We start from the raw sequence: 27,993 nt of genomic DNA on the forward strand, positions 1-27,993 counted from the left end.
TTGAGCACTGCCTGCCAGATCTCCCTGAAACCTCCCGCTGGCTCTGTCGAGACATTCTCAGGCCAGGTGGAAAGTGCTCTGAGCACCGGGAGGAGACGCCCTGCAGGGTTATATGGACACGCTGTTCTGAACCTCCGCGGGGTCCAGGTAGGGGTAGCTAATGGGCAGTGACTTGTTCCTTTGCTGGATTTCCTTGGAGATCTCCGCCAGACGTGCCTGGAAGGCTGCAATAAGCCGCTTGGGCTCTTCCTCAGTGAAGTGCTCCTCAGGGTAGTAGCCCAGGGGTCTCTGGAAAGGAGCGAAGAGAGAAGTGAATATGGAGGCACTGAACTCACAGATCCCCCTTGGCAAAGGGGAAGAACCAGGGTCACTTCCAAGCTGGCCCGAATGTACTACTTCTTGGATCCCTTCTGATGCTCCTGGGTAATGGACAATCAGACACAACTGATGCTTTCTCCTGCCCTTTGGGTACCAGGGAATCTCTCACTATCCACCCAGGAGAACAACTCCAATATCTGCTTCCAACAGAACATAAGAACGGCCACACTGGGTCAGACCAATGGTCCATCTAGCCCAGAGTCCTGTCTTCCAACAGTGGCCAATGCCAGGTGCTGTAGAGGGAATGAACAGAACAGGGCAATTATCAAGTGATCCATCCCCAGGCACCTGACGCCCGCTTCTCTCCGCCTCCTCCCCCGAGGCTCCCCCTGCCTGCTGCTCGCTCTTCTCTGACCCCCCAAGTGTCTCCCGCCAACCGCTCCCTCCTTTCTGCCTTAAGGGTGCGTGACGGGGGGAGGGAGCGGAGAGGAGGGAACTGCAGGACGTGCTCAGAGAAAGAGGCAGAGCCGGGGCGGGAAGAGGCACAGCATGGGCGGGGCCACGGAGGAAAAGGCAGAACAGGGGCGGGGTCTTAGGGCAGAGCCTGGGCGTGAGTGCTGTGCATCCCTATTTTTTCCCCATAGGTGCTTGAGCCCCAGAGCATCGACGGAGTCAGCACCTAGGATGCGTTGTGTGACGAACGACTTCCTGGTGTTTCTTTTACTCCTGCTGCCCATCCTGCGGCGTTGAGTTTCCTATATAATCCCAAATGCAGTCTGGTGAGATTGTCCTGCCGTGCACGTTGAACCTCGCCTGATTTGGATTTTTACCCTGGGGAGGGGAGTCACTAGGGAAATTTCCAAGGAATTGTTTTCCTTCCGAACATGGAGTTTTGTCACAATGTAAATGTTTCACAGGAACGCGTCAATTTCAATGGGAAAAAAGTGGAAATCATTTAGACTTTCTCGTTGAACTTTGAGCCAGTGAAAATGTTTTGTTTTGACTTTATCAGTTCATTTAAACTTGTATATTCTATTATAATCTTTTAATGTTCTATTTAATATTATATATCTTTTATATTATCCTGTAGTGTTTTGATGTGATCAAAATATTTTAATATATTTGTATAGGGTCTATTGAATACTAAATTACAGTGTTATGCCATTAGAGAAACAAAACTTTGAAATATTATAGTGTATATATATTATATTTAACATTTAACATGCTGTAATGCAGAAGTGTTCAATATATATTTCTGTTCTGTAACTGGGGAAAAAAACAGATGTTACAGTCATATCATCCAATGATGATAACACTCTTTCCTTTCCACTAGTATCTCAGGAGGAATTTAAACCTCAGCCACTAAAGATAGACATTTTTTAAATCAGCAGATCCAGATAACTTGCAACCAAGAGTTTTAGAAGAGCTGGCTGAGGAGCTCACTGGGCTGCTAACGCTGATTTTCAATAGATCTTGGAGCACTAGGGAAGTTCCAGAGGACTTGAAGGAAGCTAACATTGTGCCAATATTTAAAAAGAGTAAATGTGATTTCCCAGGCTGGTCAGCCTGATGTCAATCCTGAACAATATAATGGAACAGCTGATAAGGGACTTAATAAAGAATGAAAGGAGTGTAATCTAATGAATGCCACTCAGCATGGGTTTATGGCAAATAGATCCTGTCACACTAACTTGATATATCCTTTTTGGATGAGATTACAAGCGTGGCTGATAATGGTGATAGTATTGATGTAATAGACTTAGACTTCTGTAAGGCATTTGACTTGATTAAAAAGCTAGACCGATATTAACTGAACATGGCATACAATGAATGGATTAAAGAGAAGGGAGGGTGGCAATGCCGTACCGTGCCGCCCTTCCTTCTGCGCTTCCCTATCTCTCCACTCCGCCTTCAGAGCTGGGCAGCCAGAGAGTGGCAGCTGCTGGCTGAGCGCCCAGCTCTGAAGCACAGAAGGAAGCAATTTCAAAATGGCAGAAATTCTACGTGGGACCCAGCTCCACTAGGAAGGCTGAGTTGGGGGATGGGTCCCTCACAACCACCCTAATTTGCAGGGCTGATGAATATGCATGGACTTATTTCCATAAATACCCTCTTTCTCCCAGCATTCCCCAGCCATTGTCCCCTCCCACATCTGTCCCTCGGTCTCCCCCAGCCATGCCCAGAACTCTCAGCCAGCATCCATGGGGCTGCCCCACTCACCAGGTCTCCTGGCTCGTAGCTCACAACGGCGAGGAGGGAGAGGAGGGCGCAGGTGGCGTTCACTGCGGGCAGGGTATCCAGGATGCTGCGCAAGGTTGCGGTGCCCTTGGTGGTGGGCGGGGGAGCTCTCAAGGTTGCTGGTGTGTTGGGCATCCAGGCGGCGAAATCGTACTGTGGTACAGACACACCCTGGTGGGTCAGAGCCTCGCCTTGGGGGAGGGAAAGCTGCCCCAGAGCACCCAGGAGTCCTGAGAAAGGGACCCGAGTGGCTACAAAGCCGGGCTGTGGATCCCGATTAGACCTTAAAGACACAGCATTTAGGTGGTAGTATATCTACACAGCAGACTTAGCCCAGGTGCTCACCTGAGTTACTACAGAGAATTCTTTCCTGGGTGCTGGCTGGTGAGTCTTGCCCACATGCTCAGGCTTTACCTGATCGCCATATTTGGGGTCGGGAAGGAATTTTCCTCCAGGGAAGATTGGCAGAGGCCCTGTAGGTTTTTTGCCTTCCTCCGCAGCATGGGGCACGGGTCAGTTGCTGGAGGATTCTCTGCACCTTGAGGTCTTTAAACCCTGATTTGAGAACTTCAATAACTCAGACATAGGTTAGGGGTTTGTTCCAGGAGTGGGTGGGTGAGATTCTGTGGTCTGCATTGTGCAGGAGGTCAGATTAGATGACCATAATGGTCTCTTCTGACCTTAAGTCTATGAATCTATGAATGCCATAATCCTGGTCACTGATGCTAAGTGTCCCATAACACCTTGCATCTGGTGAAGTAAACGCTTGTCGCAGATAGGAAACTTGTCAAAAAGCAAGATACATTTGTTCTCTGTCTTACTACAAGCCAAGGAATAACCTTCACGGATCAGTGCCTGGAATATTAGCCTCCAGAACAAAGATACGAACAGAACAAGAAGTTAGAGAACTGGAACGAACTGATGGTTGGGTTTTTGTGACATGTGTAACTTGTAAAATCACAGCAATGATACCAGCTGAAATGTGTAAATTGGGGAGCGCACCGTTCGCATGAGGTGAACGTAACATCACTGCACGAGCTGGCTCCTTGGAGATTGGTAGTGTGCAGAGCCTTTTTCCTGTACCATATTCACAAACCTGACTGACACTGGCTATTTGATCTCTTGACTATATTTCATAATGAACCAACGTGTGGTCAAGCAATTGACTATACAATTTAGCAGCAACAGATTTAACACAAGCCAACCAACCTTGACTTCCTCATAAGAACGGCCACACTGGGGCAGACCAATGGTCCGTCTAGCCCAGTACCCTGTCTGCCGACACTGGCCAATGCCAGGTGCTTCAGAGGGAATGAACAGAACCGGCAATCATTGAGTGAGCCATACGCTGCCATCCACTCCTAGCTTCTGGCACTCCGAGGCTGGGGGCACCCTGCCCAGCTTGATTGACAGCCATTGATGGACTTACCACCTCCCTCGTGTCAGGCAGCACTGCGGCAGGTGCTGTGCTGCAGAATTGGCATAGTTGCCATATTGTCCTGCGCAAGGGGGAGGCTGAGGCTTCAGAGGGGCACGTCTCATGGACTGTAGCACCACAGCAAGCGGAGCCCCCGTGCGAACGCTCATGCAGTGCATTGTGGGAGCACTCGCCCTATCTATAGTGGGTTTCACTCAGAGGCCAGCAGGCCATGGCTCGACAGTCCATATACCCCAAAACACCTCGAGGGGCGGTAGCTGACTCGCAATGTGAGGACAGGGAACAGACCATACCTGGTGTATCGCGGGAACAGGCTAGCCTGGTGGCCAGCAGGCCTAGCAGGCAAGTAGCAGACGGTCAAGCCCTAGAGTTCTCCCAAACAGGTGGTGGAGAGGGGTAGGGGGACCCGGGCCCTCCTGCTCCACTGGGTCCAGGCCCAGGGCCCAAGAGGGAGAGGTGTGAAATGTCTCGCTCACCTCTTAGTGATGTGTGTGACTAGTCTCCTGTCTCCCTGGTTTGGGGCGTGGGCGCAGCCCCCCCGCAACGGAGAGCTCCCAATCAGCCTCAGGCACTCACTCAGCCATATGAGCTTTTCCCAGCCCCCATCCTTGAGTCCGGTTATTTTCCCTCAGCAGGGAGCGGGGGAGGGAAAAGGGGCAGGCCGCTGCCTGCCAGGTTGGGTCCAGACACTTTCCTGTGCACCACTTCAGGCCCAGAAGCTGCAAACTGGCTCCCACCCTGCAGACGGCGTCTCCCTCACTCGCTCCCCCTGCTTGACCCTCAGCGGCCCCTTTCGAGCAGATCCTCCATTCAGAGGATGTGCCGCAGCTGCCGAGGGGCAGAGCCCTCTCAGCCCAGAGCTGCGCCTTCCCTCCCCCAGTCTCTGTCTCGGGACTGTCCTGGGGATGGTGGGGGGAAATTTCACCGCGTCATAGAGTTTAAGGCCAGAAGGGGACATTGGATCATCTCCTCTGACCTCCTGGCTAGCACAGGTCCGCCCATTTCACCACTTCCCCCTGGAGTGTTTTGTTAGGCTAAAGCATTTCTATCCTCCGGAGGCTAATCTGCTGTGTGCCACGGGCAGAGGTGTCACCGAAGCGGCAGGGCAGGGTGTTGAGTGGCTGAGCCGTGCTCAGAGGAATGGCATTGCTAGGAGCCGGGCGAAAGCCTGTCAAACTGCCGTGGGAACGCCCCCGTCGTTTCAGAGGCAATCAAGGGGCCACCCCTAAAACAAGGCCTGTTAGAGTCTGCTCAGAAACTAGCAGCGCGTGGGGGGGATCCATTGTGTGACAGAAAACGCAAACGGTGACCAGAGGAGAACGGAGCGAGAGGCAGAGGCAAAAGCCAGCAAGGCAAACGCGGCCTGAGCGCCTACAGTGCAGTGTAAACCTGGGGCAGTGGGACCCTGGTGTATGGACTTGCTGTACCCTAGCCCAGGCCTGAGCATCCGCACTGCGTTGTAAACCTGGGTTGCCAATTGCTGGCCCCAGGTCTCTGCCATGCCAGCACGTCCATAGAACCACAGAGTTACAAGGGACCGCAAGGGTCATCGAGCCGAACCCCCTGCCAAGCTGCAGGATTTATTGTGTCTACACCAGCCATGACAGCTGGCTACCCAGCCTCCAGCCCATATTGCACTACACAGACCTTCTGACTTAGACCTGCGGCTTGAGCTGTGTCCACACTGCCCAATGACAGGGCTTGGATCTGATTCACAGCAGGACTCGGGCTCTGACCTACCCCACCAGCGAAGTCCTTGGATCTGGGTCCTGACCCAAGTCAGATTGGTTTGTGTGTGGACAAAAGGCGGGCTTGGGCTCAAACCTGAGTGACACCCTGGGCTTCATGTGCAGTGTAGACATACCCAGTGTGTCCCTGGGAAAAGCTAGAGAGAGAGAGGTTTGGGGACTGTTCACTAAAGAAGCCTGGGTTCTTTCTGCATTCGGAGAAGCAGCGTTTATCCATTCCTGGTACATAAATCAGACTGCATCGAAAAGAATACCAGATTCCATCAATTTCTGCATCTACCTGGAACGTACTGAGGGGCCTGAAACTTGACTAGCCACTCGGATCAAAAAGGGGCAACAGTGTGAATCTAGCACTAGTGGTGCAGCACCAATGTCTTCATGGGCCCGGAGCGGGAGAACTCACCTAGCCCTGAGGTGGCTTGGGCTCAATGCACAGGGACTTCCTGTGTGACCCGGGGGAAATCACTCAGACGGGGGCTGGGTAGGTTTGTTCCCCAGAGGGGTCACCCCAAGCAAATTGGGCTGGTAGGTTTTTAAGGCCAGAAGGAACAATTATGAGCCCCTAGTCTGAGCTGTCTAGCCCAGTGATCCCTGAATGGAGGCCAACAACCTCTGGAGGGGCTAGAACCAGATGCACAATCCCAGTTAAAGGACTTGAGGGTCCAACACTGAATTATCCATCCTGCTAAAACTGGGCACTTTACTTCCAGTTTAGAATCAATGGGGCCAGACCCAAGGTGGTGTCAATGGGAATCTCTCCACTGGAGTCAATCGGGCCAGACCCCAGCTGGTGTCAATGGGAATCTCTCCACTGGAGTCAATGGGGACAGATCCCCAGCTGGTGTCAATGGAGTGACACTGATATTCCTTGCCATGGAGATGCCCTCTGGACCAGTGCAGAAATCCACCCACCAAATCAGCTGAGCTTCCCAGGGTGCCAAAGAGGGGTGGGCACCTGCAAAGCAGCATATTTCAGGGCTATTCAAACTCAGCTCTCCCCAACTCTCTCCTACCTGCCCGCTGTTGACAGCGGCATGCCGGGCCGAGCTGCAGTAAACGATCATGGTGAGGAATTTGATAAGCTCAGCTCTGGTCTGCAATGTGGAGGGGACACCTGATGGGTGGAGAAAATGACACAGGCAGTGAGCTAACACCAAGAGTCATCTCTGCCCTGGGGAACAACACACACACACACATCCCCCCTTCCCAAGCACTGCTACAGGCTGGGGACCAACTGGCTAAGCAGCAGTTCTGCAGAAAAGGACTCGGGGATTACCATGGAGGAGAAGCTGGATATGAGTCCTTGTTGCCAAGAAGGCTAATGGCATATTGGGCTGTATTAGTAGGAGCATTGCCAGCAGATTGAGGGAAGTGATTATTCCCCTCTATTCGTCACTGGTGAGGCCACACCTGGAGTATTGCATCCAGTTTTGGGTGCCCCACTACAGAAGGGATGTGGACAAATTGGAGAGAGTCCAGCGGAGGACAACAAAAATGATTAGGGGGCTGGGGCACATGACTTACGAGGAGAGGCTGAGGGAATTGGGCTTGTTTAGTCTGCAGAAGAGAAGAATGAGGGGGGATTTGATAGCAGCCTGAAGGGGAGTTCCAAAGAGGATGGAGCTCGGCTGTTCTCAGTGGTGGCAGATGACAGAACAAGGAGCAATGGTCTCAAGTTGCAGTGGGGGAGGTCTAGGTGGGATATTAGGAAACACTATTTCACAAGGTGGGTGGTAAAGCACTGGAATGCGTTACCTAGGGAGGTGGTGGAATCTCCATCCTTAGAGGTTTTTAAGGCCCAGCTTGACAACGCCCTGGCTGGGATGATTTAGTTGGGGATTGGTCCTGCTTTGAGCAGGGGGTTGGACTAGATACCTCCTGAGGTCTCTTCCAGGCCTAATCTATGATTCTATGATTCCCCGCTACGAGGAATGGGGCAAATAATGGAGTTTTTGGTTCACGTGCCATACAAGGGGAAAAAAATCATTTCGGGTGCACCCAAAACTGAAATTTTTCATGAACTGAAAGATCATAATGAAAATCAAAATGTTTCTTTTGGAGAACGTTGAAATGGAACGTTTCCTAGATGCTAAAGCCACCATGACAGTCTGCTCTGACCTGTGTAACTTCCCGGAGTTAATTCCTGGTTCAGCTAGCGCAGAGCCTTCAGAAAAACATCCATTCTTGAGCTGAAAATTACCAGTGGTGGAGAACCCACTGCAGCCCTTGGTGAGTTATTCCAATGGTTGATTCCCCTCACTGGTAAAAATTTACACCTTCATTCCAGTGGGAATTGGTTTGGTTTCAATTTCCAGTTGCTGCATCTTTCTCTGCTAGATCGAAGAGCCCATCATCAATTCCCCCCCCCCCCCCCCCCCCCCCGCCCCCATCCCCTGGTTTGGCCTCTCCCCGGAGCAGCGAGGCCACAATGAAAGGCCTGCACGGTTCCTTCCCCGGGAGATGCGGCCACACCCTGGTACCCTTTAGGCCTCTCCCAGCCCTAAGTGAGTTCTAACCAGACCCCACTGGCTATGCTGGAGAGGGTGAGCGAGGGGTTGGAGGATGGTACCGGACGACTTCCTGCCCATAAACCCTTCAGTGAAGATCTCTGCCACCCAGGCCTGCAGCTCGGAGTCCTTCTCGACAGTGACGTCGCTCTGGTAGTACAGCCCAATGATGCCAGAGACAAAGCTGTGAGGGTTAAAGGAGAAACCAGTGAGTCAGGTCGCATGCAATGGGGTTACTCCGGAGTCACACTGGGGTGAGCGAGAGGGGAACCAGCCCGAGAGACTCCAGTGGAGTTACTCCTGATTTACACAAGGGGGCAGTGAGAAAGGAATCAAACCCCAATGAGATAATAAATTACAGAGAATGAAATGTTATGGGAAAGTCACTAGATGGCACCACAGGACTAGGAATACATAGTGTACATTTCCTAACAGAGTTTCAGTTGTAGGCCGTTTGCCACACACAGAGATTTTTGTTTTGGTGGCAGGATACTGCTAACAGCACTGATGTGATTTCAGTGATTCCTGGAAGTTAACCCCACTCTGGTCACCTATACTGACACCTGCCCAGCCCAGACATCAAAATCTCACCCTGGAAGTCCTTGCTGAGGCTGAGGGGTAACAGGGTATCTCACAGTTCTGGGTGTCCTGATCAAGATGTCAGACCTGCACTGCCGCCAATAGAACAATGCTGATTGACACCAGCTGGGATCTGGCCCATTTACTCCAATGGAGAGACGCCCATTGACACCAACTGGGGTCTGGCCCCATTGACACTAATGGAGAGACGCCCATTGACAGCAGCTGGGATCTGGCCCCATTGACACTAATGGAGAGACACCCATTGACAGCAGCTGGGATCTGGCCCCATTGATACTAATGGAGAGATGCCCATTGACACCAGCTGGGATCTGGCCCCATTGATACTAATGGAGACTTGTCCATTGATGCCAGCTGGGGATCTGATGGGCATAAGAAGACCCAAGGGATCAGGCCTCACATTAAAAACAGGAACCAGCTCTGAAAGGCCTGTGTCCCCTGATGGCCTAGTCGTTAGTGCCGTAATCTGCAATGTGGTAGACCCAGGTCTGAAGCCCCACTCTGCAGCCTGTTAATCTGAACACAGGGATGTGCCCCACCCCCTGTGCAATAACTGGGTGGCAGGAGAGGTTCCCTGTGAGGAAAGGACTCGCCTGTTTTAAGGGCCTCATTCCAGGAGAAGATTTGTGGCTATGAATCAGGCACCACCCTCTAGCCTTCAATTAGTCACCCAAAGCTCTGCCTAGTGGCCTGTAGCTTCTTTGATGCCTAACTCTCCCCGTGTGGTTTTTAGGGAGCCTGTCAGTGCTGAGACGTGCCCTGTCAGGCGGATGCCAAAGCACCTTTGCAAATCTGGCCTGCCTCAGTTTCTCTCAAAGGGGGTTCACCCTACTGGCCTGCCTTTGCAAAGCCCTTTGAGATCTGACAAGGATCGGCGCGAGGGGCAACGATTAATATCGATCGCTGCCGGACGTTCCCACACTCCTGCCCAGCCGGAAGGGCGACGTCCCAGAAAGCGTCTGTCCCTTTCAGAAGCTTTCAGACGAGGCGAATTTCACCTGGGCAGCATTTTCTGTGCTCCCTCCCCTGCGTCCCTGAGACAAACCCCCAATTCTGTTGGCAAAAATCTCTTTCCAAAGCCACGTTCAGCGTCGGTGGATCAACTAGCTTCGGAAAGCCTCCGTCACGCCCAGTGATATTTAGCCCAGGCTGTTTGCATTTCCCAGCTGCCTGCGGGAACGTGTCCGTGTCTCAGCAGCTCGAGGAAAAGGCTTAAATCCCTGTCCTGCCCCGTAACCTACCCATGCACTAGGGACTAGGGAAGACAGAGGAGTAGGTCAGATCCCCAGCTGGTGTAAATGGGTATCACTCCATTGGATTCAGTGAGACCAGTTTCCCAGCTATTATCAAGGGGCATTTCTTTATTGGGGTCAATGGGCCCGAGCCCCAGTGCGGGTAACTGCCTGTTGCTTTGTTGGAGTCACGGGGGCCAAATCATGAGCTGGTGTAAACTGATGCAGTGCCACAGGGCCAGATGCAAATCAGCTTCACTCCACTGAAATCAACAGGGCCAGATCCCAGCTGGTGTATTTTTACCCCAAACCTAATATATCATTGAAAGGGTTTTTTGGGGTTTCTGGTGTTTTGTGAAAAATTTTTCAGCCAAAAGCTGAGCGAACAGCTGTTTTTTGAGAGAATCAAAAGTTTCACAGAAACAATTTCCATTGGTTCTCTCTCCCACCCTTTGTCTATTTAGATTGTGAGCAGGTTGAGGCAGGAACCTTCTGTCCGTGGGTGTCTCTCTCTACAGCACCTAGCACCCTGACGGTACCGATCTTGGTCAGGGTCTGTGCAGCGCCTGGCACAACACGGGCTCTGATCTTTGTCAGGGTCTGTGCAGCGCCTGGCACAGTGGGGTTCTAATCTTGACTGTAGCAAACTATAATCACTTGATCGCAGTCCGTAAGTATCTACATGGGGAACAAATATATAAAATGGGCTCTTTGGTCAATCAGAGAATGTCTAAGAAGAGACAATGGCTGGAAGGTGAAGCTAGACAAACTCCGACAGAAAATAAGGTGTCATTTTTTAAAGGTGAGAGTAATTAACCACTTGAACAATTTAACAAGGGTCATGGAGGATTCTCGCTCACTGGCAATTTTTAAATCAAGATTGGGTGCTTTTTTTTCTGAAAGATCAGCCCTAGGGATTATTTTAGGGAGGTTTTCTGGCCTACGTGAGACAGCAGATCAGAGTACATGATCACAATGGTCCCTTGTGGCCTTAGAATCTATGAATAAAAATGATAGGACCAGAGCCTCAGTGGGTGTGAATAAGCACAGGTGTATTGAAGTCTCACAGATTCACATCAGCTGTGGATTGAGCCCAAATCTTCAGGCCTCATGAACATGAAGAAAACCTCCAGACTGTGACCTGAATGTAACCTGATGCAGTGATGCTGCCTGAGTTTGCAGAGAGCCTGAGCCCATTGCTTTGAGAGGAGGGTGGTGAGGTGCTCCCCACATGTGCCATTAACTCTGACACATAAGGACAACAATTTCCAGCTCCCGATGACTACATCACTGCGGATGAAAGCACATTACAGAGGAAAGAAATGACCCCCATTGTGATGTTCTACTAGGAGCAGCATCTCATTGAAGGGGAATGCGTGGGAGGGGCTTGGTCTGTGGACAGGGCTTGAGAAAGCACTACCTCTGTTTTCTCCTAGAGAGTCACTGCTCCGCCCCAGCTCCACTGTGGTTTCTCCACCCCCACCTCCGCAGCATCACTAGCCCCCACCCCCTGGATTCACCTCTCCACTGCTGTCCAGATCCTCATGCCATCATCCCGGTAGTAGTAATTGGGGAGCGAACTGACACCACGAGCTTCCAGGTCATCTGGCAGACAAAGCTCCTCATAACTCACGTTCTCCACACCCTTGGCCAGCAGCTTCAGCATCCCATCCCGACCTGTCGAAGAGGCCTGGAAGAGAGGCAAGAATCTAGAAATCTTGAGAGGACAGATCCCAAACTGGTGTCAATGGGAGTCTCTCCATTGGAGTCAATGGGGCCAGATCCCCAGCTGGTGTCAATGGGCGTCTCTCCATTGGAGTCAATGGGGCCAGATCCCAGCTGGTGTCAATGGGCGTCTCTCCATTGGAGTCAATGGGATCAGATCCCAGCTGGTGTCAATGGGCGTCTCTCCATTGGAGTCAATGGGGCCAGACCCCAGTTGGTGTCAATGGGTGTCTCTCCATTGGAGTCAATGGGGCCAGACCCCAGCTGGTGTCAGGAGTCAATGGGCCAGATCCCCATTGTTTGTTAATCGGCTCTAGCTCCATTGGCTCAGTGCCGATTGGCAGCAGCTGGGTTAATAAATTATGCCTGAGCGAGAGCAGATCTTTTAGAAAGAAACCTCCAATCTGGAGCTAACGTTTCTGGTAATGACCCCTCCACCACCCCTTGGGAAGCTGCTTCTAATGCTTCTTCTCCAGCCTGGGACCCAGCTGCCACTCACTTCCAAGCTGAAGAGATCTAACTTCAACTCCCAGGTACTAGATCTTGCTCTGCTGAATAAGGAGCCCTCTGCTCTTCGAAATCTCCCTAGGCAGGTACTCAGAGTGTGATCAAATCTCCTTTTATCCTTCCCTCGTCTGCTATATAGAGCAGCATTTCTCAAACTGGGGGGGCCTGATCTAAAAGTGGTTGCAAGGGGGGGCCATGAGAGGAGCCCATCTGGCAAGGCGCCCAGCTCTGAAGGCAGCGCTGCTGTCAGCAGCAACACAGAAGTAAGGGTGGTGTGGGGAACGGGAACTGGGGGGCCTTCTTTTTAAGAACCAGAGTGACTCTAAAGGCCTAGATTCAGACCCCTTAACAGAGGACTGCTAATGCTGACGGCCTCTATAAAAGCAGTACAGGCCAAGGCCTGAACAAGACTGAACTGCACGGTTCTCTGCCAAATTCGGTCAAGGGTTATGACCAGAGGAGGGAGGGGGGAGTAAACAATGCAAGAGGCCTCTGCATACCCACTTTATCAATATAATAACTGCCAGTTTATGAAATATAATAACCGCTTGTATGAAGAAATTGCTTTTGCAAATGCCAACTTCTCCTGTGATTCCAGCTATCTGCAAAATTAGCCAACCATGTATCTTCTTTGAGCGTCCTATGTTAACCCCCTATGCCCGTTACCGTAAAAGCCCGGAAAGATGATATGTACTTTAACGAGAAATACCCCTAAATTGGTGCCAAGTACCACCCCTAAAGGAAAAACACCAAATGACCCCTTACCTAATATATACCCAATTCTCGCAAATTAATTAGGAAGGTACCGGGAAAGGGGGACTGACCCCAACTCTTATTTCTTGCAAATGACGTATAATTTGTACTGTGCTTGCGGTTTAATTAAATAAAGGCAGCCTGCGTGCTGACCTAGGGGTGTCAGTCTTCGGACTGCACTCCAGTGCACTGGTATGTATGTCAATAAACTGGCCTCAGGCTTGAGTCTGTAAACTAAAATCAATGTGTGGGTGTCTTTGACCACGACAGTGGCGTGGGGGGGGGGCGTCACTTTTTTTGGGTGTCATCACAGCCTGAAATATTTTCAAAGGGGGTCCCAGTAAAAAAAGTCTGAAAACCTCTGATACAGAGTCTCTTGGTTTAGTGTAGACACCACAACAGACACCCTGTTCCAGTCACAACCTCCCTAGGGCCGTGTCCGGACCTAGCGCCGATGCAGTGGGCCGATTAAGACATTTTAATTTCTTTTTCAGCTCAGTGAAAATTCCAAAAATTGGGGAAAAAAATTCGTTTCAGACTGAGGTGAAAATGAAGGTGTTTGAAATGTTTGGCAAGTGGAAAATGTAAAACTAAAATCTAGATTTGTTCTGGGTCAAACAAAACCTTCCGTTTGGACAAATTGGATAATGGTTCCTCTCCGCCAAATGGTTTTGCTTCAACACAATCCAACCGTTTCATTTGGATCTCGACCTTTTTAAAAACGGGTTGAAACAAAAAGTTGTGGGTTTATTTTAACTGAAACAACTCAGTGAAATGGAAGCTAATTCGTGAAACGTTCGGCATCACCAGATCCGCATTTATGTTCACGAAAAAACAGAAAAAGCCCCACCCAGCGCTAACTGCCATCATCCTACGGCAGTTCTGGGTTAGCCCTAGAAAGGCCAATGTATCCGCCAGCCGTGCTGTAGGAATGCCTGGAGCAATCACACGATACCACCCGTTCTATAGATGGGGGAACAGAGACACAGAAGGAAACAGGCGTGACTACAGTCACATCACAAGTGAGTGGCAGAGCTGCAAAGATACCATACCTCCTGAAATCCAGCAGCTCCCTGCTCTACCCACTAGCCCCTGCTCCCCTCCCAGAGCTGGGGATAGAACCCAGGAGTCCTGGCTCCCAGCCCCCATCCTGCTCTTACCAGGGGACAAGAGTCAACTCTCACCTTGTCAAAGAGCCCTCCTGGCTGGATGAGGTTGGTCCTGACCAGGGTGTTGATGTGCAGGGTGTAGCGGGTGTGGGGGATCAGGAGCTGTGGGGAGCAGAGAGACATGGGGCTGAGCTGGGACCCTGGTCCAACCTCCCCACCCCCAGCGACCCAGCCCCTGTGGGATACAGGGCACATTGAGGGGTGATGGGCCCACACGGCTGCGTAAAACAGAGACATGCCCACACACAGCAGGACACAGACTCAGCCAGACATAGCTAGGACAGGGCACATCTGGGTCTGAGACAGCTTGGCATGGCTGGGTGCAGACGGCACCCGCAGAAGCAGCTGGGCATAACTGGGGCATGAATCCAGGTGGGGAGTGGGCACCTTTGGCTGCAGATGGCACCTTTGCCCCTAGCTCAGGAACAGGCAGAGTGGGCACATCTGGGGCAGGGGCTGCAGCTGGGCACACACTTGGGTGCCCTGGACCGTGCAGACAGTGATGGGCCATGGCACGGCCAGCTGGGCACATTTTGAAGCGCTATCGGATGCCTCTGGGCACATCTGGGGCACGGATGCAGCTGGGCATATCTAAGACACAGACGCAGTTGGGCACAGATGTTGCTGAACACATCTGGGGCACACATCTGGGCACATCTGGGGCACAGATGCAGTTGGGCACAGCTGGCGCACAGCTGTCTGCTGGCCAAAGGCACAGGAAGGACATGAGGGGGTAACCCCTCCCACCACTCGATCCCTCGCCCCCCTCACCTTGTAGACAGGATGGCACATGGGCAGCTGGCGCAGTGTGGCCATGCAATACACCTCACAGAGGAAATGCGCCTCCAGTAGGTGGGTGTTGACCTCATGGACATGGAAGTTGGCCAGGCGCACCCAGATCTTGGCCAGGGTCCAGTCCCACTCGGGGTCGCTGGGCAGGAAGATGGGGCTGTCGGGGCCCGGGTGCTGGCTGAGCTGTGAGGGCAGGGAAAGGAGATGAGAAGAAAACAGCCTCCTGCATGGACCATGTGCTGGGAGTTGCTAGCAGGGGGCAGCGCAGGACTGGACGGAGAGCCCTGCAGCTGGAGGTGGGGCTAAGGCTTGTGAGCTCTGACATCCTGAGACACCCAGTGGGTGGGAATTGGAGGGGGGCTGCCTCACCCAGGAGGGCCCCACTCCTGAATGAGTACTTGGAGCTGGAAAGGGGGAATCAGAGCCCTCCTATGAGACTTCTGGTCCATCCATCCATCTCTCCTGCCCAGCACCTTGCTCCAGCACCTTGCATCCATAGGTGCAGACTCTGCGGGTGCTGCGGAGCTCGAGCACTCACGGAAAAAAATAGGGGGTGCTCAGCACCCACCAGCCACAGCAGGGCAGCAGATCAGCTGTTGGCGGCTGGCGGGAGGCACTTGGAGGAGAGCGGAGAGCAGTGAGTGGCAGGCGGGTGGGGGACCGGGAGGAGGGGGCGGAGCAGGGGTGGGAAGAGGTGGAGCAAGGGTGGGGCCTCATGAGAAGGGGCGGAGTGGGGGCCGGGCCTCAGCGCAGAACAGGGGTGGAGCAGCCACTGGGAAAAATACAAGTCAGTGACTGTGCATCCATCTGTCCCTCCCCTCCATCCCTCCCACCCATTTGTCCATCCCTGCCCTCCGTCCTACTGTCCCTCTGGTCTGCTCAACCCACCCATTCTTCTGTCCATCCTCCTGTCCCTCTTGTCTCGCCGGCCCATCCATCCTCCTGTCCATCCTCCCGTCCATCCTCCCAAACCTCTGTTCTCCTCGGCCCCTCCATCCTCCCGTCCGTCCTCCTGTCCATCCTTCCATACATCTGGTCTCCCTGGCCCATCCATCCTCCTGTCCCTCTGGTCTCCTCAGCCCATCCACCTTCCTGTCTGTCCTCCCATCCCTCTGGTCTCCCGACCATAGGCGCCATAGGTGCTGACGCCGACATGGAAAAAAATTGGTGGGTGCTCAGCACCCACTGGCAGCTCCCTGCCCTGCCCCCCTGCTCCAGCTCACCTCCGCCTCCTCTGCGAGTGCGCTGCCACGTCCTGCTTCTCCTCCCTCCCTCCAAGCGCTTGCACTGCAAAACAGCTGATTCGTGGGGCAGGGAGGGAAGGGGGAGGAAGGGGAATGCGGCGCGCTTTGGGAAGAGGCAGGGATTTGGAGAAGGGATCCAATAGGGGCAGGGAGGGGGCAGAGTTAGGGCGGGGACTTCGGGGATGGGGGTTGGAATGGGGGGGGGGCAGGGCGGGAATGGGGTGGAGTTGAGGTGGGGCCAGGGGCGAGGAAAGGAGCCAGTGCTGGAGAAAGTTGGTGCCTATGTCCCGGGCCCATTCACCCTCCTGTCCCTCCAGTCTCTTTGGTCCATCCAGCCTCCCATCCGTCCTCTCGTCCCTCCGGTCTCCTCAGCCCATCTACCCTCCTGTCCATCCTCCCGTCCATCCTCCCAAACCTCTGGTCTCCTCGGCCCATCCATCCTCCCATCTGTCCTCCCATTCCTCTGGTCTCCCTGGCCAGGAGAGGCTCTATGTTTTTTGCTGTCCCAAGCACAGCAGTCAGGCAGCCTTCAGCGGCTGTTCTGCGGGAGGTCCGCCAATCATGCGGATTCGGCGGCATTTCTGTGGGAGGTCCGTCGGTCACGCGGATTCGGCGGTGGTTCTGTGTGTGATCTGCTGGTCCCGCGCCTTCGGCGGACCCGCCGCCGAATTGCCGTCGAAGCCACGGCAGACCTCCCGCAGAACCACCGCTGAAGGCTGCCTGACTGCCGCCCTCACGGCGACTGGCACGCTGCCCCCTGCGGCTTGCTGCCCCAGACACGCACTTGCTGCGCTGCTGCCTGGAGCCGCCCCTGTCTCCGGCCCATCCATAATCCCATCCCTCCGGTCTCCTCAGCCCATTCATCCTCCCATCCGTCCTCCTGTCTTTCTGGTCTCCTCGGCCCATTCATTCTCCCATCCGTCCTCCTGTCTTTCTGGTCTATTCGGCCCATCCATCCCGATGTCCATCTGTCCGGCCTTCCCACCCAGTTGTAAAATAATTTTTATTAAAAGGGTGAAAAGTGGATTTTCTCCTTTTCCGGCCCCACTTTCAGAGGTTTTCTGTCTTTCTTTTTTTTAATGTTTCAGTGGTGAAAAATGCAGAAGAAGGAAAAAGAGAAAAAAAGAGAATAAAGAGGAAAGGAAATTGGGGGAGCAACTCCCCACTTCCAAATCCAACATTTTTCACTTTCTGAACCCTCCACCAACCTTTTCAGTCTAATCACACTTCCTGTTTGGATCCAGTAACAGAAACACTCGGTCAAAATTACCCTGCATGGGAGGATCCATGTCGGGGGATTTCTGATGGGAAAATGTTTCACACCCCAAATGTTGAGGTACCTGCTTACTAGGAAGGGCGCACTGGTCTGGATCAGGGGGGCAATTCCTCCGTTCTGGATTAGCCTGACAGGGCCAAAGGGCTCCCTGGGCTGTTGTGAGCACCAGGCAGAGGCCGGGCACACTCATTACCTGGATGGCCAAGGGCACGACCTGCCCACCAGGTGTCAGGTGCAGCAGGCAGAGCGGCGCGGCCAGGTACTGCTGTTCCCCATTCAGCTGGATGGTGGGGATCCCCTCCAGGATCTTGTAATCCGTCAGAAAGATGTTCCCTTTCTGCAAGGCGGAGAGACGGGTTCATCTCTCACATGAAGCAGGCTGCTGGGTTTTGTTCCAGGGAAAGGGACCCACAGAACTCAGCCCCACAGACGGCTTTCGGGAGGACGGCAGGATTGTCTTACCTTGAGCTCGTCCCACAGGGTGGTGCCGTCCCCCAGGGAGCTGGCCACCATCTCCTCCGTCACGGGGAAGTTCTCCGGGAGCACCGTGCATTTCCGGATCACCACCGGGTTGACCCCGTTCAGGAACTGGTACCCGAAGAACGAATCTTCCTGCCAGTGCTCAGAGACGTACTCTGGGGACACAGATAACAACGTGTGAGTCAATGGAGCCAGACCCCCAGCTTGTGCCAATGGGCATCTCTCCATTGGTGTCAATGGGGCCAGATCCCAGCTTGTGTCAATGGGAGTCAATAGATGGGGGAGCATGAGCCCCCTCTAGCTATGGGAGATGTGGTGGGATCCCCAACTAGCTGTTGGGGGGCACATCCTGATGCAAGCCAGAGCTGCCCTCCAGTCTCTCATGCGGATGGAACCGGGGAGGCTGCAGAGGGCTCACAAAGCCTGTTTGTCCTTCACCCTCCAGCCCCAGTGCTGAGGTCAGCCCAGTTGGAACAATGAGTCTCAGCCCTTAGACCTGCCCAGCGGGTGTGGTAGGGCCAGCAGGGCCATCTCACCCCATGTCTGTGGGCACAGGGTCAGATTGTGTCGGGGGCCCGGGGCAGGACATGCCCATGCACCGTGGGATGAGGCGGGGTACGTACCTGAAGTGGGGTTCTTGTTACACCAGAATATCTTCCGGATGTCTTCCAGCTTCTCCCAGGAGCCCGTACATAAGAAGAAACCCTTCAGCTTCAGCTCCAGCTCCCTGGGGACAAGAGAGACCCTTGGAGGAGAGACCGATGGATCCGGCCAGTCAAGAGAAAGGGGCGCAGCCAAATACCCAACTGAAGGGAGGGCATTTCCAGGGCCCCATAACCACAGTGTGTGCCAGCCATGACCCCGATCCACCCGCTGTGGGCACTGGGGAGCAGGGAATAGCAGCAGACTAGAGGTATCTGACTATGCCCCCAGTCTGCTAGATAGATAGATAGATGGATGGGGCGTCTGGGGATAGATAGATAGATAGATAGATAGATAGATAGATAGATAGATAGATAGATAGATAGATAGAGTGGTTTTCAGTTGGTTGGTCACTCCTTCCACTGTGCAACTGGTGACCTGAGGTCTAAATAGAGGGTCGGAAGGTAAACTATGTCAGAGAGGAGGGAAGAGACTCGTCTTCCCTCCTCTCTGACATAGTTTCCCCTCCGACCCTCTGTTTAGACCAGGAGGACTTTGGGGCATGTGCTGTCTCTCACTGTGGGTCGCTAGGGCCTGGCATAACATAGCGACCGAGAGGAATGGCTGGGGATGTCAGGTACAGAGGCAGGCATGAATCCTGCTCTGTGGGCAGGATCTGAGCTAGAAGATGGCCTCTTTGGAGTGACTCTCAGATCAACCCATCCCCGCTGGGGTACCTGGGGAGGGGGTTGATCCCCTTTGAGCCCTCCCCAAATCCCAACTGCCCCAGTGCCCCAGGCTGCTCCACTCAGGGCCGGCCCCAGGGTAGCGTCCCCCCCACACTCACGCTTTAATGGTGCGCAGCATGAAGACTGTGGTCTTGGTCAGGCTGTACTTGTTGTTGGAGTCCAGCTCGTCCACGCTCGCCACGTCCAGGCACCTCGGCCACCTGGGGGCGTATTCCTTCCAGCTGCCGGGAGAAGCACATGGGCTCACCATCCCACACCTGAGAGAGCGCAGGCACGGGCCCCATCAGAGACCTCTGCTGCCTCACCCAGGCATGGCTGAAGGCTTCCCAAGGGTGAAGAAATCCCTCTCCCACTCAGCTTCCAAGCAAAAATAAGACCGTCTGCAGCTTTTGTAGTTACAGAGGAACCATCCAAAATGGGCAGCCAGTGTGCCTGACTCAGCGGTGCTGCCTGAGTCTGCAGAGAGCCTGAGCCCATTGCTGTGAAAGGGGGAGATCTGCCACCAGTGTGACCAATGCAGTGATGCTGCCTGGGTCTGCAGAGAGCCTGAGCCCATTGCTCCAAGAACTGCCTCTATTCCCTTCAAATGCCCTAAGAGGCTAGTTTAAATAGTGTTGCAAACCCCAGGGGTTCATAGATCATGCACCAGCCCCCCTCCCCCCCGAAATCACAAGATTGACTTCCAAATCCTAAGATTTCAGTAAATAACCCTTTGAGATCTTACTTACTCTATGGCCTCAGGCCCTGTAGGTGGGGTCACATTTCTGAGCTGCTCTCCCCACACACAATGTCCGGAGAGTGACTTGGCTTTTTAAACAGAAGCTGAGTTTTTTTCGGCATAACCCCATGACTCCAGGCACTGGGGCTTGCAGAGAAGGCCTGAGCTGCTGATGCCACAGGATTAACTCTTCCATTGTCTCCCCAGAGCATGTGTGGGAGACTGATGGGGAGTGGGGGGTAGTAAGACCTACCTGGGGAGGGGGGCAGAGGTATGGTTTTAGCTGAGTCTTGACCAGCCTTCTGCCAGTGGCTGGAGCCTGCCCACCCCTCCCAGGTGGAGATCAAAGGAAAAGACCCTGCCCTTCCAGAGGTCAGTGATAGGAGGCACTGAGGCAGCTGAGAAGAGGGACTGGATGCGGCACAGGCTGGCTTATCCTGACATTTGGGAGGGGAGGGTGTAGGATTGAATCAGGGTCCCCATGAGCCTCTGGGATCTCTCCCCGGCTGTGGAGGGGAGTGGGGCCTAGTGGTTAAAGTTGGGGAGTTGAGAGCCCAAAGTGGGAGGCAGGGGAAGGGAGTGAAAGCAGAACTGGTGCTTATTATTGTCCTCTCCCGGACAGCGCTTATGGCTTTACCAGCCTGACCCCCCCATCCCCCATCCCTGCCTGGGTGCATCCCACCCTCCTTCACCAGCGCCCCCACCCGGCTCACCGATAGGCTTCCTGCCGTGCCTTCAGCTCCTCTTGCCGGTGCTGCAGCAGCAGCGGGTGCTGGGCGTCCTCCGCCGCGGTTTTGGCTGGAGGGAGAAGGGGGAGTTCGAAAGCCGATGGCACGCCAGGGTGTTAGCCACGCAACGGGCCCACCCTGCCGTGTTTGTGTGTGTGTGGAGGATGGCTGGTCCCAAACAGGGTGAGAAACAGCACCTCCTGCTGCTCCCCCAGGGAATCAGGGAGGACGCGTGTGTTCTCTAACAAGATAGCATGTGGGTAATGGCTGCCGCCTGCAAACTGAGTCATGCATGGACATGTGACTTGCCCATGTGACTCCAAACTCCATTTTGCTCTAATTTTCCACCGTAAGAACAAAGAGGTGTCCTTACACCTGGAGGAGGCTATAAAAGGCAGCTGCCTCATCTCCATCTTGTCTTCGTTCCTGCTTCTTACCTCTGGAGGCACTTTGCTATAAACTGAAGCTCTGAACAAAGGACTGAATGACCCATCCCAGCTGTGGGGATGGACTCCAGAGACTTGATTTGAACCTGCATCTTATTCCATCACTGCTACAAGCCTGAACCAAGAACTTTGCCATTACTGGATGTAATTGATTCAATTTAACCACTTCTAGCTCTCATCTATATCTTTTTCCTTTTATAAATAAATTTTTAGTTTTAGATTCTAAAGGATTGGCAATGGGTAGGATCTAATTTATATATTGACCTGGGTCTGCGGCTTGGTCGTTTGGGATCGGGAGAACCTTTTTCTTTTACTGGGGTCTTGGTTTTCGTAACCATTCATCCCCATAATGAGTGGCACTGGTGGGGATCCTGGGAAACTGGAGCGTCTAAGGGAATTGCTTGTGTGACTTATGGTTAGCCAGTGGGGTAAAACCAAAGTCTTTTCTGTTTGGCTGGTTTGGTTTGCCTTGGTGTGCAAAGGAACCCCAGCCTTGGGCTGTAACTGCCGTGTTCTAAGCAATTTGTCCTGAATTGGCACTCTCAGTTGGGTCCCACCAAAGCCAGCATCATTACATCTTCACTGATGCGGGGGAGGGTACTGAGAAGGGAGCAGGGGTGCAGGGGCAGTGTCAGATGCTGGCAGGGCAGATGTGGACAGCTGTGCATGGGGCAAACCTGCCCTGGGGCAGATGTGGCCAGATGTGCAGGGCGCCAACCTTATGAAGGACAGATGTGCATGTGGCCAACCTGAAAATAGACAGATGTAGATGCGGCTAACCTCATGGAGGACATGTGGCAAACCAGGCCCAGGACAGATGTGGACAGATATGCCCATGGCAAACCTCATGAAATATAGATGTGGATGGGGCAAGCTAGCTTCACGGTACGTGTGGACAGATATTGCATGTGGCGAACCTCTTGAGGGACAGATGTGCAGATGACAGACCTTATGAAGGCCAGATGCGGACAGATGTGCACAGTGCAAACCTGAGGACAGACATGCATGAATGATGGACGGGATGTAAGAATCAGGGTCCAGATGCTCCTCCCCGGGGAGAACAGAAGGTTTGAACACCGCCCCCCTCCCAAATAAGCAGTTCAATCAACTGTTTGTATACAGTGTTATTTTACCATAAAAATGTCCTGAGTAAGGTCTTTTATGCAAGCGTGTGATGTTCTGAACTGACTGGCCCTTGTGAGCTACACATCCAGGCTGTGATTATGAATGTGTGTATGCGTCTACAGAGAGAAGTGTCAATTGTAACCATGATGCAACTTTAGCATCACCTCATGTGAGGGCGGGGAAGCAAAACAGGCTGGGGGAGGAGTGGGCCACCTCCCAAGCCAGGTGTTTACACAAAACCAGTTCCAAGTAACCAGCTCCATTAGCCAGCCCAGGAGAAGACAACCAAGAGCCATTCCATAGGAACATAAGAATGGCCAGACTGGGTCAGACCAATGGCCTATCTAGCCCAATATCCTGTCTTCTGATAGTGGTTGGTGCCACGTGATTCAGACAGAGAGACCAGAACAGGACAATTTATCTAGTGATCCATCCCCTACGGTCCAGTCCCCACTTCTGGCAGTCAGAGGTGTAGGGACACCAGAGCATGGGGCTGTCCCCTGACCATCTTGGCTAATAGCCATTGATGGACCTATCCTCCATGAACTTATCTAGTTCTTTTCTCAGCCCTGTTATACTCTTGGCCTTCACAACATCCTCTGGCAAGGAGTTCCCCAGGTTGACTGCATTGTGTGAAGAAATACTTCCTTAGGTTGATTTTAAACCTGCTGCCTGTTAATTTCATTGGTGACCCCCTGGTTCTTGTGTTATGTGAAGGGGTAAACAACATTTCCTTAGTCACTTTCTCCACCCCGGTCATGATTTTCTAAATCTCTATCATATCCCCCCTTAGTCATGTCTTTTCTAAGATGCATAGTGTCAGTCTTTTTATTCTCTCTTTATATGGAAGCTGTTCCATACCCCTCATCAGTCCAGCGAAGAGCAACAAAAATGATTAGGGGGATGGGGCAGATGACTTACGAGGAGAGCTGAGGGAACTGGGGTTATTTAGTCTGCAGAAGAGAAGAGTGAGGGGGGGATTTGATAGCAGCCTTCAACTACCTAAAGGGGGGTTCCAAAGAGGATGGAGCTCTAGGAGGAGTGGGGGAGGTTTAGGATGGATATTAGGAAAAACTATTTCACTAGGAGGGTGGTGAAGCACTGGAATGGGTTCCTTAGGGAGGTGGTGGAATCTCCATCCTTAGAGGTTTTTAAGGCCTGGCTTGACAAAGCCCTGGCTAGGAAGATTTAGTTGGGGTTGATCCTGGTTTGAGCAGAGGGTTGGACTTCATGACCTCCTGAGGTCTCTTCCAACCCTAATCTTCTATGATTCTATGATTTTTGTTGCCCTTTTCCAATTTCAATACATCTTTTTTGACAACCAGAACTGTATGTAGTATTCAAGGGGTGGGCGTACCATGGATTTATATAGAAGCAATATGATATTTTCTTATTATCTATCCCTTTCCTAATGGTTCCCAGCATTCGGTTCGCTTTTTTGACTGCCGCTGCACATTGAGTGGAGGTTTTCAGAGAACTATCCACAGTGACTCCAAGATCTCTTTCTTGAGTGGTAACAGGTAATTTAGCCCCCATCATTTTGAATTATAGTTGGGATTATGTTTTCCAACATGCATTAACTTTGCATTTATCAACATTGAAATTCATCTGCCATTTCATCACCTACTCGCCTGGTTTTGGGAGATCCCTTTGTAACTCTTCGCAGTCTGCTTTGGACTTAACTATCTTGAGTAATTTAGTGGTGGCTGCAAACTTTGCCACCTCCCTGCTCCCTCCTCTTTTCCAAATTGTTTATGAATATGTTGCACAGCACAGGTCCCAGGATAGACCCTCGGGGGACCCCGCTATTTACCTCTCCCCACTGTGAAAACTGCCCATTCTATACCTTGGGGGAGCATACTGTAACTCCCATATTCCTCATTTTCAAATAATCATGATCATATAAAGCAGGCCTTGTAAGGTATCAACCAGGGGCCAGTTTTGTTCAACATCTTTATTAATGATCTGCATGATGGGATGGATTGCACCCTCAGCAAGTTTGCAGATGACACTAAGCTGGGGGCAGAGCTAGATACGCTGGAGGGTAGGGATTGGGTCCAGAGTGACATAGACAAATTGGAAGGTTGGGCCAAAAGAAATCTGAGGAGGTTCAACAAGGACAAGTGCAGAGTCCTACACTTAGGACGGAAGAATCCTATGCACTGCTACAGGCTGGGAACCGCCTGGCTAAGCAGCAGTTCTGCAGAAAAGGACCTGGGGATTACAGTAGATGAGAATCTGGATATGAGTCAGCAGTGTGCCCTTGTTGCCAAGAAGCCCAATGGCATATTGGGCTGTATTAGTAGGAGCATTGCCAGCAGATCGAGGGAAGTGATTATTCCCCTCTATTCAGCACTGGTGAGGACACATCTGGAGTATTGTGTCCAGTTTTGGGCCCCCCACTACAGAAGGGATGTGGACAAATTGGAAAGAGTCCAGCGGAGGGCAACCAAAATTATCAGAAGGCTGGAGCAGATGACTTACAAGGAGAGACTGAGGGAACTGGGGTTATTTAATCTGCAGAAGAGAAGAGTGAGGGGGGATTTGATAGCTGCTTTCAACTACCTCAAGGGGGGTTCAAAAGAGGATGGATCTAGACTGTTCTCAGTGGTGGCAGATGACAGAACAAGGAGCAATGGTCTCAAGTTGCAGTAGGGGAGGTCTAGGTTGGATATCAGGAATAACTATTTCCCTAGGAGGGTGGTGAAGCACTGGAATGGGTTCCCTAGGGAGGTGGTGGAATCTCCATCCTTAGAGGTTTTTAAGGCCTGGGTTGACAAAACCCTGGCTGGGATGATTTAATTGGTATTGGTCCTGCTTTGAGCAGGGGGTGGGACTAGATACCTCCTGAGGTCTCTTCCAACCCTGATCTTCTATGATTCTATGATCAGGGGAAAGGTTATGGTCCTCTGAAAGTCATTTCTCTATCCATATCTGTGTATATGAAGTTATGAGAATTGTCATCACTAAAACAGGCTGTAAGTTGGAATCAGCCAGAGATTAGCTCCTCAGAGGCAACAGCAAGGAAAGTAACCAACGCCCAGGTGGCGTGTGAAACGGCCCATGAGCAGCCATTGTCCAGCAAGGGAGCTACAATGCAATGACTCAGCTGCATGAGGCCACCCCAGGGGAATTGCTCAGCCTTGCTTGGAAAGACTCACCATTGCCCCCAGACATGCCTGGACTTGTGTTCTACAGGCACGTGGGCTGAGGGGATAAGACAGACAGAGTGGACACATACTGGGCCCTTCTGCTGCCCCCACCTCTGCTGCAAGCAACCAAGACCCTGAGAAGAAGACAAGACTCCAACACAGGAGATTAGCCCAGGTTTAAGGACTGTATATTAAGGACTGCAATATCCAGTGGGGCGAGAAAAACTGCCAATGAAGAGGGGGGGCAGCACGTCCGGTCGTTTGGCGGCAATTCGGCGGTGGGGCCGTCACTCCCTCTCGGAGTGAAGGACTTGCCACCAATCGCGATTGTGGTTGTTGTTTTTTTTTTTTGTGCTTGGGGTGGCAAAAACGCTAGAGCTGGCCCTGACAGCAGAGCAGGGTAAGGCTGGCTCCCAGAGTCAAGGATTGGAGAGGCCTAGCAGATCACCAGTCCAGACAACATCAGAGCGGACCGTCACAGAGCTAGCTACTCTGTTGTCTAGCTGTTAACCAATTACTGATCCAAGCAAGGATCCATGAACATTCATGGAAGACATGGCGACATCCTGCCAATCAAGTCAAGAGGGAAATTTCCCCCCGTTGGAATCACCATGTTGGGGTGGGGGGGGCAGGGCTTGCCACAGACCAGCTGTTGGGCGGGCGGGAGGCGCGCGGGTTAGTGGGCGCACAGAAGAGGGAGCGGTGGGCAGGCAGGCCCTGTGATCCCTTGTGTGAAGTGGGGGAATTGGCTTTGGGAACCTACCTGCCCCTTCTCGCAGCTCCACGGTGCGGTACCCCTCAATCCATTGGTAGCAGGGGAAGTGGTAGGTGTCCCCCTCGGGTGACGTCACCTGGACGCAGTTGCAGAGCCAGCTGTCCGAGGGGAAGAAGGAATAGGGCTCCTTGTGCAGTCGGATCAGCATGATCGGCCCCAGGCGTTGTGCACTGGGCACCTGGTATTCGTCCACCTAGGGCATGGGGAGGGAGAGCAGGGTTAGACCCCCTGCAGAGTTGGGGGACACCAGGGATTCCCCCTAATTCCTGCACGCTGCTCATTGCACTTCCGCTCCGGCTTCTGGGGCAAAAGGGGAACCGCCCTGGCTCATGGAGGCTCTGCCTGAAGTGACCTCCAGGGGAACCACTCACACTGAGCCCAGAGACTGGGGATCAGCGCAGATATATTGCCAGGTCAAACGCAGCCAATGGCCTGCAAAAGGTCCAGAGCCCCACGCCTCTGCTCCCAGAGGGGAGGGGTGAGTGGCCCCTCCAGAGAACAAGAGATCTAGGGAAGCACTATTGCGGATAGTGCAGTAGCACGGCGAGATCCAATCAGGAGTCAGGCCCCCGTTGTTCCAGGCTTTGCATGGACCCTGACTGAGATTGGGGCCCCTTTGCGTCCAGTGCTGCACAGACATATACCAAAAACTCACAAAAAGCCACAATCTAAACAGGCAAATTATTATCCTCCCTTTCCAATGGGGAAACTGAGGAACAGAGCGGGGACCTGACCTGGTCAAGGAGCTAGCACAAACCCAGGTGTCCTGAGTCCCAGTCCAGGGCCTTTGCCACCAGACACATCATCACATAAGGACAACCCTCGTTCATCAGTTTCTAAGAGTTTCGGATGGGTTAGAAATCATCATGCTTCAGGGCTCTGAACAACAGGGGTCAGGAGGCAAATGGGGGGCAGTTTAGCCCTTCATTGAGGGGTCTCTTGCAATTTCTCATGAAGCAGCCGGATCTCAGCCACTGTTGGATAGTGGCCCGGTTGTAACCACTGCTCTGGCCAGCCCCTGCAATGGCAGGGGATTGATTAGGTTGGTGTGCCCAGATGATTCCAGCAGATGAACCATGCTGCTGAGGATGGAAACACCCTCAAGGAACCTGACCTGGGGGAGAATGTCCTTCCTGACCCTCAATCTAATGATTGGTTGGACCCCAACATGTGAGCAAAGCACACCAGCCAGGCAGCTAGGAAGAGGATTCTCTGGGCCAGCTCAGAGTGCCGGCTGCCCTGTCGGGTGTCCAAGCATTGATGTTTCAGAGGAAGGTGGGAGAGGAAAAAAAAAACAAAATGCACCGGACCAGTTGTTAAGCAGGGAAGCGGGGGGGTCGTTCCTGACCCCTAAGGAAAACCATCTGAAATCCTGAAGCATGAGATTGCCTGAATGCAGAGCTGCAGGCGTTCTGCTGGGAAATTTCCCCCTTGGGAGATCCTCAGGGGACAGCTGCTGTGGGGGAGGGAGGACTCATACTCACAGCTCCGGGAGCGAAGTCCTTGCCTTCATGATCCAGCCGGTGCTTGGGGGTCTCCCCGTGAGCTCCCACCAGGGTGATGGAGATAGTGCTGCAGGTGCTGGCTGCCAGGCCCTGCCCAGTGGTCACCCAGATAGTGTAGGTGGCCAT

The 27,993-nt window shown here is 52.8% G+C and overlaps 1 protein-coding gene across 1 annotated transcript; it reads right to left on the reverse strand.

Annotated features, from left to right (window-relative positions):
• LOC117869955 (hydroperoxide isomerase ALOXE3-like) lies at positions 1–27,993 on the reverse strand. The gene is made up of 14 exons (XM_034757057.1): positions 27,847–27,993; positions 26,351–26,555; positions 20,850–20,934; positions 19,517–19,639; positions 18,651–18,754; positions 18,010–18,182; positions 17,741–17,884; positions 15,007–15,210; positions 14,251–14,337; positions 11,602–11,771; positions 8,312–8,433; positions 6,756–6,856; positions 2,539–2,709; positions 1–288 (listed from the first exon to the last, which is right to left on the reverse strand). Exons 1-14 carry the CDS (start codon positions 27,991–27,993, stop codon positions 109–111), a joined length of 2,016 nt encoding a protein of 671 aa, XP_034612948.1. The 3' UTR covers positions 1–108.

The sequence above is a fragment of the Trachemys scripta genome, chromosome 25 (assembly GCF_013100865.1).
Source record: "Trachemys scripta elegans isolate TJP31775 chromosome 25, CAS_Tse_1.0, whole genome shotgun sequence".
Classification (NCBI taxonomy): domain Eukaryota; kingdom Metazoa; phylum Chordata; order Testudines; family Emydidae; genus Trachemys; species Trachemys scripta.